The following is an 18,343-nucleotide window of genomic DNA, read 5'->3' as shown; positions in this document are numbered from 1 at the left end:
ACAACAACAGCAGCAGCACAATGTTGTCATCGAATGTGTTGTCGTTAAATAACACATCAGAGCGGGAACCTATTAAATTCCAGTTGGAACAAGATGGAGAGTTTTTCATGGTTGGATCAGAGGTATGTAGCAAATAATGAACTCGTTTCTGATGTTTGTCTCTCCCCAGTCAGTGTAAAGCTTCGATGTAGCATTGTACTCCTAGTGAAGTGAAATGAAATGAAATGAAATGAAATCTATATTTACCCAGGGTATCTGGGCTAAGCTCAAGAACTTGTTTCCAGCCAGGCCCTGCTCATAGAACACATTTCATCGTAGTGGTTGATGCCTTGTTCAAGGGCATTTCAGCGGTGGTAATTTTAACGTGTCGGACGGCTGATTCGAACTGGGAACTTTCCGGTATCTAGACCGCGCCGCTATCCGTTCGGCCACCGCTGCCACGTCGATGCTCAACTGCTAATGTTGGCAACATAGATATATATATAAACTATCTATGGTTGGCAACGCCACAGTCATTCCAGGTTACACAATAATAGACCTAAACTCGGCACAAAAAGTTCGGTCGGTTATTTATCCCATTTAATAATGGTATTGTATTTTATATAGTTTTGTATCGGGCATTCCTGGAATGTACAATGCAGCTAAATGTGTGGGTAGTGCCCTTAGAGTATAGGTAGCGCCTCCAGACAATTTTCCCAAATGGCAAATGGTTGGTATTCGCCCTTGTTTTGAGTTGATTAGCGGATTGGATGATTGCACTCTCCCACAGTAATAATGAAACCAGCTCTGCTTCGCAGCTGGTAAAAACAACACACATTGGCCATTTTTACACTTCTAAAATGTGCACTTAGTGTTACTCACTAGTGTGTGTAAGATCCACACAGCCACAACAGCTTAGCACCTCCTCCTAATCACCAACCTAGCCACATTTTGCTGTGGGATGACATCCCATTCCTAATAATAATAATAATAATCTGCCTAACGATGATGTAACTGGAGGACGGGTTTCTGAACTGCCCACTGCCCACTGCCCTCCTATGAGGCAAATTGTCCTGCTGGCTGGGAATTGAACCAGGGACTCGACACCAGACGTTAGAGCCCATGTGGTACATGCTCTAACCACCCTGCTATCAGGTCACCCTGCATTGCGATTTTCAAGTGTGCTGTGAACATCACAATGCAGCAAAGCCATATAACGTTAACTGTGTGTCCTCCAGGTGGGAAACTACATGGGTATGTCCAACGGGTCTCTGTACCAACACTACCCGAGCTTATGGAGGAGGCTGGCCTCATTCGAGGAGAGAAAGAAATTGAGGCAGACAGACATGTGGACCATTGTTTGTTCATCATCAGGTGAGTCAAGGTTGTACTTTACTGTTACAACTTGTGTACAGATACATACGAGTAAAACCTATTGTTTGGCATTCCTTCAGACAATGCAGCAGCATAGCTAATAAAATAAAACATGCGATCGATAGAGTGCAAAAAAAGAAGAAGCTGTAATGAGCTGGATAATAATGTCAAGTTTAGATAATTATGAATTGTCTCCAGATTTAAGAAAATATACTACTTTTATTATTAGACAAAGTATAATGTTATACGGTTAGAATAGATCTAGACCTATTTGACAGTGCATAATCATAATTGCCTTGACATTAACAAGCGTCAACAAGCATAAGCTGTACACATACACGCACGCACGCACACACGCACACACACACACACACGCGCCCTCTGCAGTGTTCTAAAGTGACTGGAGTCGGTCTCATTTCTATTCCAAAAGCCCTTGAATATGATTAAGGATTACTGTGATTATGTTAATTATGATTATTTCATATCACACATACCATATCTGTAAGTAACCATTAGCCCTCCCAAAAAAAACATTATTTGAATTGATAAATTGCTCCAAGGGCCACAAGTTGAATATCCCTGTTCTACGTTATTACAGTCCCTCCAAGCTATGGGATGAATGAATCAAACTGTTCCGGTGCCACTGTTAGACAGGCACATGGCACACAGGCACTGTTAGACCGATGCAAACATATAGGATTTAATTTACGGTCCGTGTCCACACACTACGTTTTAGAAGCGGGAGAGCGCTTCGGATATCATCTTAATGGAGACGGGTCGCTCACGTGTGTGTCTAATACAGATTGTGTTAGCACTGCAGTAGTACCCATAGCTTGGCTCAAATAATTTAAACGTGTTTGTGTGTGTGTTCCCGACGTGGCGATGGGATGGCTTGCACACGTGTCTAATCCAGGTTGTGTTATTAGCACAGGCTGCACAGCCACACACATCTTTGCTCAAACAGTTTAAACGTTTGTGCGTGCGTGTGTGTGTTCATGACAGGCCCCGCGAGCGTGCGTGTGTTGGAACTGTTGCAGGTACCTCAGCATCTTATACTTTGCACAGCGCATAACCCAAACTCTGTACATATTTTGGGTGCTAATATCCACGGACGGGTATGGACTAGACATGGAGGTCGAAATACCTGGGATCCGACCCGGACCGGAGCCGGGTCCGGTTCCATCCACAAAGAAGTAACTCCGGGGCCGGGTCGTATGGATTAGTAAAAATAATTTACCCACCCAAAAAAAAAGAAACTGATGGCTCGAATCAAATAATGTGTGCCTTTCTCGTCTCGACTGACTTGTCGACTGAACACCTTTCAGGGGAGAGGCCTACAGGACCATAACGACAAAGCTGAACTTGTATTGTTGTGAACAGAAATGTTACATTAGCGCTTAGCGGCCCACGATGATTCTTTTTTTGTTTCCTTTCCTATTGCCAATCTACAGCCCCTAGAGTTATGCTACTGAAGGCATCAGAATGTGAAGAAATCTTTGAGGGCAATGATGAGAAATACAAAGCCGTTCCCAAACCAGTTCCCATCATCATACCACCTCCAGCGCACCTCAGGTAAGTTCTACTGTACCCCCTCTGTAGTTTCTCCAAAGCCTACAGTAGGGTGGCTATTAGGACTGAGCGATATAAGACTAAATATAAGTTCACGGTATATGGGACAAAATACATCTATAATTTGTGACTATAATATTCATTGTGAGTGACGATAATATACATTTCTATTTATACGAAAGTAGCCCACCTTTCACAATTTTGCCAAAACGGCAGACCTATCAGCTGTAAGCTTGAATATATGGCCTATTGTTTCTAAGACAGAAAGATTTAAGTATAGAACAACAACCAGAGCAGCATCTTTGGCATTCACTGGGAGTCACCAAAGCTCACAGGACCTTCCTTGTCCATGAGGCCGTGTTTGTTATTGAGGTAGCCAAAAATGCTGTTGTAGAAAATCATTAACAAAATAATGTCTAAGCACTGTCTCTGCCTGCGTTGTCTTCTTACAGTATTTGTCATCCTGTAACTTTGAATGTGTACGTCATCAAAAGAACAGAAATAACTGTTACATTTAACCACATGAACGCCAGTGTCCCTATTCTGGGCATGAGGAGATTTGGATTTGACATTGCAGTGAAGTATATACAAATGGTCATATGTCTGTCAGAAGGGGGGCTCCAACGATAAATGGTTGAGAATTGCTGCACCTGAGGTCCAGCTATAGAGCCCTGATGGAACTTTTAAGTGTCTAAAGTTTGTTAAAAGTAAAAAAAAAAAGTTTGACTGTTCCATTTCTTCCTTAGCTTTGACAATGATGACCCTGCAGTGAACCATGAGAATCCCTCCCAAACAGAAGTGCTGCTGCCCATTCATCTAGACATGGACATAGATGGACTCAAATGGCCAGAGGCCCTCACAATGGAGATGAACGGTATAAACAGTATTACAGTAAACACTCAATATCACTGCTCCAAGTTTCACAACAATCAATTCATGGCCAACTCTGATTTCAAGCCTGATTCATTCTGTAGCATCAGGTGTGCCTGGTCAGTGTTTCCCCTTGTGTGTGTGTGTGTGTGTGTGTGTGTGTGTGTGTGTGTGTGTGTGTGTGTGTGTGTGTGTGTGTGTGTGTGTGTGTGTGTGTGTGTGTGTGTGTGTGTGTGTGTGTGTGTGTGTGTGTGTGTGTGTGTGTGTGTGTGTGTGTGTGTGTGTGTGTGTGTGTGTGTGTGTGTGTGTGTACACAGTGTGTGTGTGTGTGTTTTAGACAAATGTATTAGACAAAAAGTATAGCAGTCACAAACAGGGGTTATCGCCATGCTGACCTATCTTGCTCTCCCTTGCTCCCTCACTTACCCCTTATCCCTAAATATACCTTTTTTTCTTTTTCTTTTTACCATTTTGAAAAACATTTTCAAATGTTCAACATGTTGTGAGCTTGTAGATCAGGTATTTGAAGTAAGGGGTGGAGCAAGGCATTGCACTAAATGTACAAAGTGGTAAAAGGGATGGATGGTGTCAGGGCATTCCACATTTTGGTGGCAGTAATAGTAGAAGAACTTTCTCAAGATGGAGGAGGGACCGCAAGCCAGCATTTGTTTTCAATCCTGGACCCGTGCCATAATGTTATGTTAGGCTACTTGTACTGTTATATTATTTTCTTTTAACCAATGACATCATATATAGTAGCACATTTTGTTCATTTGTTTGGCAAAGTAACTTAAACGTAAAATAATATGAATTCAAATGACCATACTTTTCCATAATGTATTTTGAACGGAGAGGTTTTCTTGCTAAAACCTTTAAGCCTGATGTCTCAGAACACCCTTTAATATAATATCCTTAACACCTGTAATTATCTATAATAAGTAGTTATTATCTGTTTGGTTCATCTAAGCAAGAGACATGTTTTGTAACAAGACAGATAGAAGAAATTGATTTATCTTTTAGAAATCCAGTGTTCACTAATAATCTCATGTTGTTCTTCTACTCCTAGACTTCCTGCAAGTGGTTGTGTATGATGACGAGGTTTCTCCTGAGCAGGAGAGGAGCCCCAGTCTGTCTCAGGAGGAACCAGAGCCTCCACCCGTTAAAGAAAATCAGGAGGAGATACTTCTAAGACCAGAGGAACCTGATGGATCAGTGTTACAAGCAGGGAAAGGTGTAGGTGATGGTGAAGAAGTCGTCTCTTCATACTGTTCTGACGTCGTTGAACTGGATTCTGACTCTGCCACTGAAGTCACTGATGACAGTGATGAGTGGGAGGAGACCAGCGCAGGTCAGTTCAGCTTTAAATACACTGACATCACACAAGACACACAGTGCAAAACACATTCTGTATCGTCCCACCGGTGCAGTTGTTCTATTCGCACCGTAGCCAATATTTTATGTGGGTGGGACTTTGTCTTAAAATGGCATGCGATGGGCGCTCGGGTGGCGCAATGGTAAGTCCCTGCCCACCACCAGGTTGTGGGGTCGATTCCACTGTGGTGCTTTGTCGGGCGTGTATGCAAAACACAATTGGCCCTTGTTGTCGGGCGAGGGAAGCCTGGAGGGTGATAAACTGATTATAATAGTCATTGCATGTACTCCTGTGGGCTGGGGCGGCACCTGTCAGTGGGGAGCGTTAGCTGGGAGGAGTAGGACGAAAGCCATATGTCCTCCCGATCAGGGCTCCTCATTGGAAGGTGAGTCAGTGGGATACAACAGTTGTGACAACACAGACATGGGTGTGGGGAGGAGTAGTAACGGCCGTTCACTGCGTTGTTTTGGACACCTCATTTCAGTGTTTCGATGAGAGGAGAACTTTTGTTTCCTACGCGTCTCCTCCTGACATTATTTTTTAATGCACAAGTACATTGGTTTCGTCAGGGGCTAAAGTTTGCGCCCACATAATCGCCCTGTAGAGAGTAAAATTGACGTGGACACAAACCTAAGTCGCCATGGCGCAAAGTTCAAAAATAGGGCTCTCACTGTTTACAAAAAACATGTTAAGAAAATCAACTGATTTCACAAAAAAAACCTAACGTAAGGATGTCATATTTTCCTAACTTTTCTCCTTCCCAGGCCATACATCTTATTTATCTCCATCTGTGAGCCCTGCGACATCTAACAGTCCTGCTGCCAAGTCACAACACCCACAAAGAGATGAACCTTCCACTTCTCTTCTGGCTAACATGAATCCAGCAGTGGTGGTTCTTCACAAACGCATGGTTCATCCACCAGCACCCCTGCAGCAATGCAGCAATGATGAGGAGGAGAATTTTAATCATTCTGACAAGTTGCGGGAACCAACAGACGACAGGGACAACGACTCTGACAAGTCTCAGTCAAACAAGAAGAGAAAGAAGCAGAAGAAAGGCAGAAAACTCAACATAGATGTGACTTCAACGACACAGACGCCACAAGCCAACACCAACGGTAACTAACCGATTTCACACTAAGCGATGTGTGTTTTCAATGCATCCGGGTCATATAGGGAGGGTGTATAGCGTGTCTGATAAAAATATCACTCTAAATACATATTAATTATTAAATCAAGCTGCTTGATTTAATAATTAATAGCAGCTTAAACACTTTCTGGGGTGCACACAAAAGCCTGATTTAGACGTTAAAAGACTTCAGAAGGATTTCTGAAATACCCCTTTAAACAAACCAGGCTGGTTGCATTTAAAGGCAGCGTACGTGATGTTTTTTTTTTAAATGTTAAAGCTCTATATTCTGATAGTAATCATTGCTATAAAGTGTTAGTTTAGTGACTAAAAGACCTGGATCTTTCCAGCTCTTTTATAAACATGAATTACATTTGCATGTAGGTGACAAAATGTCAGCCAATCACGAGAGAGTACCCATTTATTAGCTTAATTTCTATGGTGTTCCAGCAACAATTTTGTCTCCTCATTAACACTTTCCCTCCCATTCACGAGTTACATGAGTTAATTGATTGTAGAACAGCTTCCCTCCCGTTCACGACTTACACAAGTTAGGTTTTCATTGTTTAATTTGCGTTTTTAATAGAGTGGGACGGATGACGTCACCGGAAACTTTCAGTCGCACTGGCATGCAAAGGCTTATGGGAAATTGAGGCTCAATGCATTCCAATGGTGATGGGCTCTGTCCTTCGCTCGTTGTTATTGAGCGGCGATGATGATGATGAACGATGATGTCGGCACGGTGGTTCTTCAAAAGTTAGTGAAAACTAGGCAGTCAAACTTAATTTGTCATCACTTCTGTATCCTGACTGAGTTCTCTATCCTGATGAGATAAAATTGGTATCCTGACCTGAAAATCTATTTAAAGGAGCATTCAGTGATTTGGAAAACCCCCCGGTCTTCCCCGGTAACAAGATGTGCACATGCACGCACTACAGAGGGAAGACACGCAACAGGCCAACAGCACGCACACCAAGGCCCTTCCCCGCTCGATCATGATTGGCGGAAGGCCCCTCTCTATCCTGATTGGATGAAGGCTGGGTCACCTAGCCAAAAACGAAACTTATGTTGTTGTTTTTTACCCCAGGGGTTAACTGGGGACAGAGAGGAACTCCTTATATGGTCAGCACAGTCTATAGTAGGGAGGACTATCACAACAAAACAAAAAAATAAGTGATATTTGAATTAAGTGAAAGAGCTGTAGAGATGGGAAGACTCCATTTACTCTCTATAGCAATTATTCAACACTTAAAATTGAAAATCATGTACCCTACCTTTTAATAATATAATAAAGGTTAAGCCGGATGGGAACTGCAAGGGTCCCAGTTCGATCCCGGGCTCCCCCAGAGTTAGTGTCGACGTGTCCTTGAGCAAGACTCTGAACCCCTAATTGTTCCCAAAGTGCAGGTTGGTGCCTTGCATGGTTTCCTCCGCCATCAGTGTATGAATGTCACGTGTGTGTGAATGTGTGACTACAGGGTTCCTACGCAAGTATGGAAAGTATTTCATACTTTTCCAGGTCTAGAAAAGTATGCAAAATGTAAAATAATCTATTATAGACTATTACTGTTGTTCTGTTTTCCCGGACAGGGGACACTGTAGAATTATGTGCAGAATGTAATTTACATACAAATGTGAGGGACTTGACTACATTTTTAAATAGTTTATTTTTAACCAAAAATCTCACACATGCCAGTGTGCCAGTGATCGCCGCACTGGTGCCTAAAGTTGCCTACCCCTGCTCTATACTATACTGCCTCTCCCTGGCCAGCTAGAGGGGAAAGGATCTGGTTGGAAATTGGAATAATGTGTTCCTTCCACACGCTATGTCCTACCGGGAAACCCCCCCCCCCCTGTCAGGTGATGAGAAGTGGCATGCTCACTCCTCTTGTATTGAAAGAAGCATGAGCTCAGTTCGGGGCTCTCCCCAGGTTGGCAGAGGGAGAGTAGCGCCCAGGAGTACAGTTTAGGCAAAAATGGGTTACAAAAATTACAAAAAGAATGTACAACAAACCAACCTCTATTTTCACACCTCGTTGTGGCTGAATCTCTCGCAGGTGTTTTTGGAGGGGGCGAGTCCGGTGAGAAGTGTGAGCCATTGTCGTACAAGGAGAGGCATCAGCTGAGCATGGACATCAACAAGCTGTGCGCCGACAAGCTGGGCTGGATCATTAAAATAATACAGTCACGAGAGCCGTCGCTGAACTCCAACCTCGAAGGGATCGAGATCGACTTTGAGACGCTGAAGCCCTCCACGCTGAGAGAGCTGGAGCAATACGTGTCCACGAGCCTGAGGATGAGGAGGAAGAAGCCTGCAGGTAGAAAGAGGCCTAGACACGGGCCCTTTTAACGAACAATAATGCATTTTCTAAATCCAGTGTTGGAAATGTTGAGGTATTTGTACTTGAGTATTTCCAATTTCCAATACTTTTACTTCTACTTCACTACATTTCAGAACCAAATATTCTACTTTTACTCCACTACATTTATTTGAAAACTTTAGTTACTTTGTAGATTTCGATTATTATATAAAAAAACTAGAAAAAGTGCCCTTCTGGGCACAGGTCTCCACCAGGAGGATAGGAGTGTGAGTGTGATGTTTGGCCTGGCTTGGCCTGTTGTAGCGCCACCATGAGGCTGATTTGAAAACTGTCAAGTGGCATTTCTTCCAAAGCCTAGTGGGAATATGCATGCACAGTTTCACCACAATCGGACGCTGCGTTGAGTAGTTGTGGCGATTTGTACAAAACGGGTACAAAGCGGGCTACTCCTGAAAAGTTTAGAAGCCAATCGTAGCCAATGAGGGTGGATTATGAGAAATCAAACAAACCCGTCTTGATCACATGACTATGGAGAGCATGTGTACCGATTTGCGTGAAATTTGGATAAAATCTGAGTAATATTAGAAAATGTGTTTTACATATGTCGGCCCCCTGGTGGCGCTATAAAGAGCAGATGTGAAAAATTCCAGGCAATGGTTTTTCCTTGGCCTCTAGGGAGTTGGCATACAAAGTTATCCACAGATCCGTGCAGTTAGAGGTAAAAACACTTTCCTGCCAATTATAGCACCACCATGAGGCTGAGTTTAAAATGTTCATGTGGCATTTCTTCCTCGGCCTAGTGGGAATGTGCGTGCACAATTTCACGGAAATCACACGATGTGTTATGATTTGCAGCATTTTGTTTGAAACTGAGCACTCCTGCTTGCTTTGGAAGCCAATCTTAGCCAATCAGGATGGAGTCTGAGAAATCTGAAAGACCCGTTTTGTTGAATGGCTCTAGAGAGACTGTGTACCAATTTGCGTGCTGTTTGGACAAAATCTGTAGGTGTACTGTCCAAAAACTTGTTTTGCACAAAGCGGCCTCCTGGTGGCGCTATAACAGGCCGTTCTGGAAATTTTGGGGCAGAGGTTCATCGTTGGCATCCAGGGAGTGTGTGTGCAAAATTTGGCATCGACCGGGTTAACGGTGCCGGAGATTAGCTGATCACAGACGGACGGACGGACGGACACACGGACGGACGGACGGACGGACGGACGGACGGAGTGCAAAACATACTCTCTCCCCATGCCTTCGGCCTGGTGGAGACAAAAACATGAAGTAAACACTCAAGCCTTACATAAATATCGGCCATTTGAAAATAGCCGATCTGCTTTTTTCAAAAGATTTGAAAACCTTTGGTACTACACATTTTAAGGCCGACTCGGCTCCTGATAAATCATAAGAATACACAAAAAAATTTGGGCCGAACAAATAATTAGGAAAAAAAGAAAAGTGTTGTACCCTGCTCTTTTTGAGTGGTGCAACCATAGGGTGAAGCACTCCTATGCCCAGCTATGTGTCTCTGCCTGGCTGGCTGTGTCCCTGGCTGTGTCCCTGGGTCTGAGCACGGAAGTAGCGGTTTCTCACCACCAAGTGTCGCTGTTATTCTCAGATCTACAAGCTCACAACGTGTTACAGTACAGTACAGTACAGTACAGTACAGTACAGTACAGTACAGTACAGTACAGTACAGTACAGTAAAAATACTATGAAGTATAGCACAGTATAGTACAGTACAGTAATATGAAGAATAGTACAGTACTGTACTACAAATTACAGTACTATGAAGTATAGTACAGTACAGCACTACAAACAGTACTACAAAGTACAGTACAGTACTATGAAGTACAGTATAGTACAGTACAGTACTACAAAGTACAGTACAGTACAGTACAGTATAGTACAGTACTACAAAGTACAGTATAGTACAGTACTACAAAGTACAGTATAGTACAGTACTACGAAGTACAGTACAGTACCAACAGCACCACTCACTTCAGACGGGTCTGATTTGATCTTTCTAATTATTTGTTCGGCCCCCAAAAATATGTTAGCGGAGGAATTAGACTCCCAATCCACACCTCCTGGGATGTGGGATCGAATCCCTTGTTTTTGGCCGATAAAGTATAGTTTTAGACCACAATGGATGGGCGCCGTCTAAAGCGAACTTTAGCCACGAGAGACACCACCGAGCGTGCAAGTAGCCGTGTCGAACAGCCCTGTTCGAGTTGAAATCTGAAACAGATTAGTAAATTCTCGTCCCCCAGAATCCCGCAAATATGGAAAGTCGCGAGGGGGGCGTCACCAGTTACTGGTACTACTGACCACACCGGCACCATTTCCATTTAACACATGACGGAAGAGGCTCAGCAGTTCCGTGTGCGTCACACGGAGTCCTGCCTCAAAGCAGACCAGAGGTAGAAAACTGTCGTTCTTGATGTCATCGCTAGGGACACAGGCATCAGTAAGCAGGAACTGGGGATGGCAATGAAGGACCAGGAAGTCTGGCGTGTTATTGTGAAATCCACGATCTCGACCGCGGTCGAAAAATGATGATGATGATGATGATGCGTCACAGAAGGGGCTGTAACCGAGATCTCCGTACGTATAGGGGACGGTCAGGGGAGTCTATAAGGGTTCGCGTTCAGGGAGGCCTTATGGCCTAAGGATCTGTATGTCTTCTTAAGAGCTGGGGAGGGAACAGAGTTGGTAAACGTTCGAGTCTAAAGTCTATCTCGAGATACCTCCTTTTATTATAGTCTTAATGATATACTAATTCTACTCTACTGCTCTGCTCGCCATACTATATAGAGTGACGTGATGTCATGGCCTGACATCACGCTGTCAACCGTTTCCGTGGCAACAGGGGCCGTTCGGTACGCCAATCAGAGGCTGACGGGGGCGAGTCTTTACACAACCGCGTCGGTATCTTGAATCACGCACTGGAATCACCGACCGGGCAGGGACCAGGGGCCTCCACCTGAGTCCCCTGCCTGTGGAAGGGCCCCGCCTGGCCGCCCTGGAAGTCTCTTTGACACTGAACGGTCCACTTTTTATCTCCTGACACCTCGATGTTTCGGCTGCAGCTTTCCCGTGTGCGACCCATGGGCCCGGAATTAGAGTCTGGAAAAACTATGGTATTTTGAAATTCCAAATGTGTAGGACCCCTGAATCTATGTAAAGAGCTTTGGATAAAAGCGCTATATAAATGCACCATTTAACCTTCAAATGGCCTACTCTGCTCTGATTTTGACCTGGAACATGTCATAAGAATGTTTTGTCCATTCTTTTCATGTCATTATTGTTAATCTGTTGTGTTTACAAGTACCTCTCTCTTTCTCTCTCCCTCTCCTCTCCCTCAGGAGTGAGGTTCCAGCCTTCCCAGAGTCAGGCCTTCACTTGTTCAGAGTGTCCGATCTCCTTCACAGCTCCGGTCTACCTCTATAGACACATCAAGTATAAGCACAGGTACCTATACGTCCAAATGAAGGACGACGGACAGATCACTTCGGAATCCATTCAGAAACCCACCTATTCTATAACCAGCCAGAAACAAGGAGACACAGAAACACTGGAATCTCACAGTCATACACCAAAAGTAAAATCCCACATCAGTGATCAGGGTGGCAGGCATTTCAGTGGGGCAGGTGTCCTGAAAGCACACCAGAGCTCCCACACGGGAGATGACATGAGTTTCACTGTCCAAAGTGCTCTGAACGCACATCTCCGCACTGGAATTTTTCCAGTGCGGAGATGTGCGTTCTTCTGTTGTGAACAATGTGGCATGGGTTTCAAGTCGTTTGGTGATCTGAAGTCACACCAGCTATCCCTCATGGGAGACAATCATTTCCCGTGCAAACACTGTGACATGTGTTTCAGCCACCCGTCTGCTCGGAAGAGACATCTCCGCATCCACACTGGAGAAAAACCTTTCTGTTGTAGACAATGTGGCAAGAGTTTCAAGTTGTTTGGTCATCTGAAGTCACACCAGCTATCCCTCATGGGAGACAATCATTTCCTGTGTAAACGCTGTGATATGTGTTTCAGCCACATGCTTTCTCTGAAGATACATAGGTGTGGAAACATCCACACTAAAGAAAAACATTTTTGCTGTAAACAATGTGGCAAGAGTTTCTGGACGTCAGGGTCCCTGCAAAAACACATGTGGACACACTGGAATAAACCTTCTCGCTGTAAAAATGTGGCAAGAGCTTCAGTCAGTCAGGGTCCCGGAACAGACACATGTGGACACGCTGGAGAAAAACCTCACTGTAACAATGTCACAAGTGTTTCATTGAGTCAGGTGCTCTGAATAAACACACGTTTGCCACATGTAGGCTATGATAGACATAATGTTATAATAATTCCACAATAGCAAAGTGGCTTTTAATATGAACGATAAAAGTGCAAGTTTGTAGCCTAACGGTAGGTGTAATACCAAAAAGCAACTTCAAGTTCAGTGTGAACTTTGTAAATATTGTAGGCTATTGCCTAATGTGCAAGTTATCAGCGCATAATTAGCCCAACAGGCTTAAAAACAGTAGTTGCAGCAGCACACACCTTTTCAAATTAAAATAAAATGTGAATTAAACTTAAGTAAATGGCAAGTGTGCTTTTTCTAAGTTTTATGATGACAGCTTTTCTAGTCTGAAGAAGACCCCTGTGCCCGAAACGTCAACAGATAATTTTGGTGCAATAAAAGCATCTGTCGTATTGGAGTCCTCAGTGTACGAGCATTTCCTTTTTATTCCTTTCATGTTGATGCCATTAACTGTGGTTATTGCTGCTATATTTCACTGTTCCTGTGGTACTCCTGGCAGATCAGATTCCTGGCTGTCCTCATCCAGTTCCAGGTCTCTTTGAGCCAATCCGCTTTGAGCCAATCCATGTGTCCGTCTGTGTGTCTGTCCGTCCGTCCGTTACCAGCTAATCACCGTTGGGCCTGGCCGATGCCAAACTCTGCACACGCACTCCTTGGATGCCAACAACACACCTCTGCCCCAAATGATTCAGAACTGCCTTTTATAGCGCCACCATGAGGCCGATTTTTGCTAAACACATTGCATTACTCGTACAGATTTTACCCATACATCACGCAAATCGGTATACACTCTCTATAGTCATGTGATCCGTGTTGATCACATGACTATAGAGAGTGTATACTCTCTATGTATTACTCAATCCATCAAAAGTTTGCAGTATTGGTCCGTTTTGAACAAAATGCTTCAAGTCATGAACACGGCGTGCAATTTCCGTGAAACATTCCCACTAGGCCAAGGAAGAAATGCCACTTAAAATAATTCAAATCAGCTTCATGATGGGGCTATAACAGGCCAATTCATGTTCTTACCTATAACACCCATTTGTGTACAACTTTGTTATCTCTAGAGGCCAAAGAAAAACCTTTGCCCTACATTTTTCGCATCTGCTGGTAATAGCGCCACCATGAGGCTGACTTTGGCAAAGCACATTTCTTTACATTACTCTTACAGATTTTATCCATACATCACGCAAATCAGTATACACTACAATTTACAATTTACAATTTAGGCATTTAGCAGACGCTCTTAATCCAGAGCGACTTACATTAAGCAATAACAAAAGCATGGCATACATCACATATATAAAAAGTAGTTATCATGAATCATGCGTAGACTAAGAACGTAACAGTGGAGTATCTATGTAAACTATACATACTATACTATATAATATATTATACATGTGTACTATAAAGTGCTATGACTACATAAAGTGCAATTCTAGAGCTGTCTACGTAACAAGCTATAAGTCTGTTTAAAATACTATCTAAGTCTACATAATGTGCTATCTAAGGGGCTAGGCTAGGGCAAGTGCTACGGGCCATGGTGGAGTCTGAAGAGGTGGGTTTTCAGACTACGGCGGAAGATTGGGAGTGAGGCTGCAGTTCTGACTGTGATGGGAAGTGCATTCCATAGTTTTGGAGCCAGAAGGGAGAAGAGTTTGGGACGTGTGGAGCGTTGTCCCGGCATTTTTAGTGAAGGTACCTCCAGCTTCCCTGCGTTGGCTGATCTGAGTGCGCGGGAGGGTTTGTAGGGTACGATCATACTTGTGAGATATGGGGGGGCCATGCCTTTGGTTGCTTTGAATGCCAGCATCAGAGTTTTGTATTCTGTGCGGGCAGCGACCGGGAGCCAATGGAGGGAGCGGAGAAGGGGGGTGACGTGTGAGAATTTTGGCTGGTTGAAGACCAAGCGGGCTGCGGCATTTTGGATCAGTTGGAGGGGCTTAAGTGCACATGCCGGTAGGCCAGTAAGGAGGGAGTTACAATAGTCAAGTTTTGACAAGACTGTTGTCTGGATTAGGAGCTGGGCTGACTCCTGGGTGAGGAACGGTCTAATTCGTCGTATGTTGTAGAGTGTAAACCTACAGGATCTAGTGACAGCTGTGATGTGTGTTTTGAACGAGAGCTGACTGTCCAGGACAACACCTCTATAGTCATGTGTTCAACACAGATCTGTTTGATATTTTGTCCAAATATCACACACGCTATTATCCTGGTGGAGACCTGTCCTGTGCCCCGAGGGGCACTTTTTCTAGTTTGTGATATATATTCTTCAATACAGTCCTAATGTACAAGGCCCATGCTTCCATGCTGTAGCCTATCCAGGTCAGAGCTGTTCGGATCTAGAGAGAGCAGGTATAACCTAAGGGGATTTGGTCATTTTAAAGGGACTAAGGCAAGAACCAAAAATAAAGGTAGTTGTGTAATCTATGGAACGGCTTGGACAATGAACTAAAAAAGTAGTTTAATTAATTATATATTAATTATATATTAGTAATGATTAAGTAAGTTTTTGCCCATGGCTTCTCAGATTGATTTCAGTCTAATCCATGTAAACCTATCATTTATGCTTTATAATATAATCGTTACAACTTTCAAGCAAGTTACTATTATATTATTATTCAATTTATTACTATAATATCTCTGCTGTCGGGGAGAAACCACCTTACTCCAAAATGTACATTTTCAGGAAATGAACCTTAAAACAGCAATACTGCCTCATCACAATTGGTATTGTGACTTTATATATTGTCAATTACTTACATGAGAGGGACAGAGGTGGACCCTATGGTTGCCACCATAGGGTGCAGCCACTCCAATGCTGAGCTTTGTCCGTCCCGCTCTCCCTATGGCCCTCATTTATCAATAGTGTAAATGTGACGGCTGGCACGCCCTCGTTTTTGCGACATGAACAACTGCAAAACAACCAAACAACGTATGGAAACCATAGTTACATGATGGAAAGCGAATAAAAAAGTTTCCCCCTCTCGCCTCGCTGCCCGCCTCACTCCCAACCCCCCCCCCCCCCCCCCACACACACACACACACGCACGCACGCATGCAACTTGCAAGCAACTGTCACTGAGTGAGTGTGTGTTGTTAGTTGTATATTAAATTATTAAAGTCTTTATTCATTCAACAAGATATATTTGTGAACAAAAACCTGAACCTGTGAACCATGAATTAAATAACAAATATCTCACATGTCATTGGAATGAGTTTGGACTCGCACAGCCTGTGACAACCGCACACACATGCTGCTGTTTTGCAAATGGCTGCATCTCCTCCTGTCCTGTCTGTCTCTGTCACTCAGGAAGACATGGGCCTGCTGTAGATTACAGTACCTGCTGGGAGACTTGACTCTACAGCTGCAGTAGTCTCTCTCCAATGCCTCTCCATGGTAAGAGGAGGGACTACAGGCGGACCTGTGGATTCATGACCGGGAAACATGCAGCTGGGCTTTAACATTGAGCGCTCTGTTGCACTTCCGCATTGGACCACCAAAATGTGGTGGTCCAATGCGGAAGTAGACGTTTTGAGACGGTCCTTCCGGGTGCTTCAAAACGCCACTGAGCAACTTCCACTGACATGAATAGCGGGGAGTGGGCGGAGCTTCGCGCCAGATCAGTCTCTATCCTTTTAATACTCTATGCTCCCGACCTGACGTGATATTTTGCTGGGTGCACGCCAAAGTTCAAGTTCACGCTGGAATGATAAATGCCGGAAATTGCGGTGATTCCGGCAATACATTCTGTTGATAAATGAGGGCATACCGGTATGTATGTCTGTGTATGTATGTTTATGTACCAACAGAGGGCGCTGTTATACCACTCACTTCAGACAGGTCTGATGTTTTTCCTTAATGTTTTGCCCATGGGTTCTCAGATTGATCTCGGTCTAATCCATATGATGTGACATTGTATAGGCTTAATTCAATTAACTTAATTAAAGCCTTAATTAATAGGCCTATATGACCAAAATAAACTCGTACTAGCTGTTTAATTATGTGACCTAATCCAGAAAGCGCATACCAGAGCAGATCTCGAAAGTGATGGCAACAATTGTCACAAAATAATTAATGTACGAATTTCAATCCGGCTTCAGAACATCCCACTCCACTGACACATGGCTCCTCTATTTGGGAGACCACATCAAACACGAGGTGGATGCTGGCAAATACTGCGGCATGGTCATGCTGGACCTCCAAAAGGCTTTTGACACTGAACCACTCCATACTGGTTAACAAGCTAAAAGCAATTGGTTTTGATAGCACATCAGTGAGCTGGATGCAATCCTACCTGGAGGGGAGAGAACAGATGGTGGAGGTGAACGGAATACTTCCCCCCCCCCCCCCCCCCCCCCCCCCTCCCAGTGAGCTGTGGCGTTCCACAAGGAAGCATACTAGGACCTAATATATGTAAACGACATGACATCAGCTTGTGACTGCAACTTGTTCCTGTTCGCAGATGACTCAGCACTGCTGGTCTCGGACAGGAAAAAAGCGCAGGTTGAAAAGGCCCTCAGCTCCGACCTCTGTATAATCTGCACCTGGCTCGCTGATAACAAACTATCTTTACACCTGGGAAAAACGGAATCCATTCTCTTTGGATCAAATCGTAATCTCAGCATGGCAGATGGCTTCTTGTTAGAGTGGGTGACAATATTATCATACGAAAAGATGAAATTACCTACCTTGGTTCCATCCTGGAGGCAAATCTTTCCGTGATAATATGGCCACCAACGTAATCAAAAAAGTCAACCAAAGAACAAGATTCCTATAAAGGATCACCTCACTGGTCGACAAAAACACCTTGAAGAGCCTAACAGAAGCTCTCGTACAAGGTTTCTTCGACTATGCATGCACCTCTTGGTACTACAGCACCTCAAAGGCCCTTAAAACAAGGCTCCAGACCTCCCAAAACAAACTGGTCAGGCTACTACTTGGCCTCACTCCCCGAACCCACCTCACCCCTGCCCACTTTGACAGGCTGGCATGGCTTAGGGTTGACGACGGAGTACAGAATCTTGCAATGGGTCTGGTCCTCAAGATTCGATACACCACCAAGATACCCATGTACCTGTCTAAATACTTCCTTAATGTCAGCGAAGTCCACACCCACAACACCAGAGGGAGCTTAACAAACAATGTGCAACCCAGATTTGGCACAAACAAGGGACTAAATTCATTTCGCTCTTATGCCACCAAAATGTGGAATGCCCTACCAACAGTCATTATTAAGACATGCAAATTCCTTGACTCCTTCAAAACCACTCAAGGGCACCTATGGACGGCTGCAATTCGAAACTGAATCCCCCACCCACTTCTTTTCCCCCTCATGTTTTCTTTTCCCTTTTTACCTCTATGATGATTTCCTGTTTTTGGCTATATAGAAGTGTATACTTGTAT

At 44.0% G+C, this 18,343-nt stretch overlaps 1 protein-coding gene across 2 annotated transcripts; it reads left to right on the top strand.

Annotated features, from left to right (window-relative positions):
* Positions 1-13,333, top strand: LOC306927775 (uncharacterized protein). 2 transcript variants are annotated; one of them, XM_079507628.1, is made up of 8 exons: positions 1-122; positions 1,218-1,353; positions 2,805-2,925; positions 3,669-3,796; positions 4,859-5,140; positions 5,929-6,282; positions 8,351-8,611; positions 11,978-13,333. In XM_079507628.1, the coding sequence occupies exons 1-8, from the start codon at positions 21-23 to the stop codon at positions 12,925-12,927; spliced, it is 2,334 nt and encodes a 777-aa protein (XP_079363754.1). In that variant the 5' UTR covers positions 1-20; the 3' UTR covers positions 12,928-13,333. The 2 variants fall into 2 exon arrangements, with proteins under 2 accessions (XP_079363754.1, XP_079363755.1); XM_079507629.1 differs by lacking the exon at positions 1-122 and adding an exon at positions 647-1,134.
* The last annotated feature ends 5,010 nt before the right edge of the window (positions 13,334-18,343 follow it).

The sequence above is a fragment of the Electrona antarctica genome, assembly GCF_951216825.1.
Source record: "Electrona antarctica genome assembly, chromosome: 8".
NCBI classification, from domain to species: Eukaryota; Metazoa; Chordata; class Actinopteri; order Myctophiformes; family Myctophidae; genus Electrona; species Electrona antarctica.
Note: the sequence above shows the minus strand (reverse complement) of the source record. Positions and strands in the feature narration are given on the sequence as shown.

Excerpts from the sequence above, each read along its gene's own strand:
- LOC306927775 (XM_079507628.1), top strand. The coding sequence starts at position 21 with ATGTTGTCATCGAATGTGTTGTCGTTAAATAACACATCAGAGCGGGAA. Across the intron at positions 123-1,217 it reads TTTTCATGGTTGGATCAGAG|GTGGGAAACTACATGGGTAT; the intron begins GTATGTAGCAAA and ends TGTGTCCTCCAG. Across the intron at positions 8,612-11,977 it reads GAGGAGGAAGAAGCCTGCAG|GAGTGAGGTTCCAGCCTTCC; the intron begins GTAGAAAGAGGC and ends CCTCTCCCTCAG.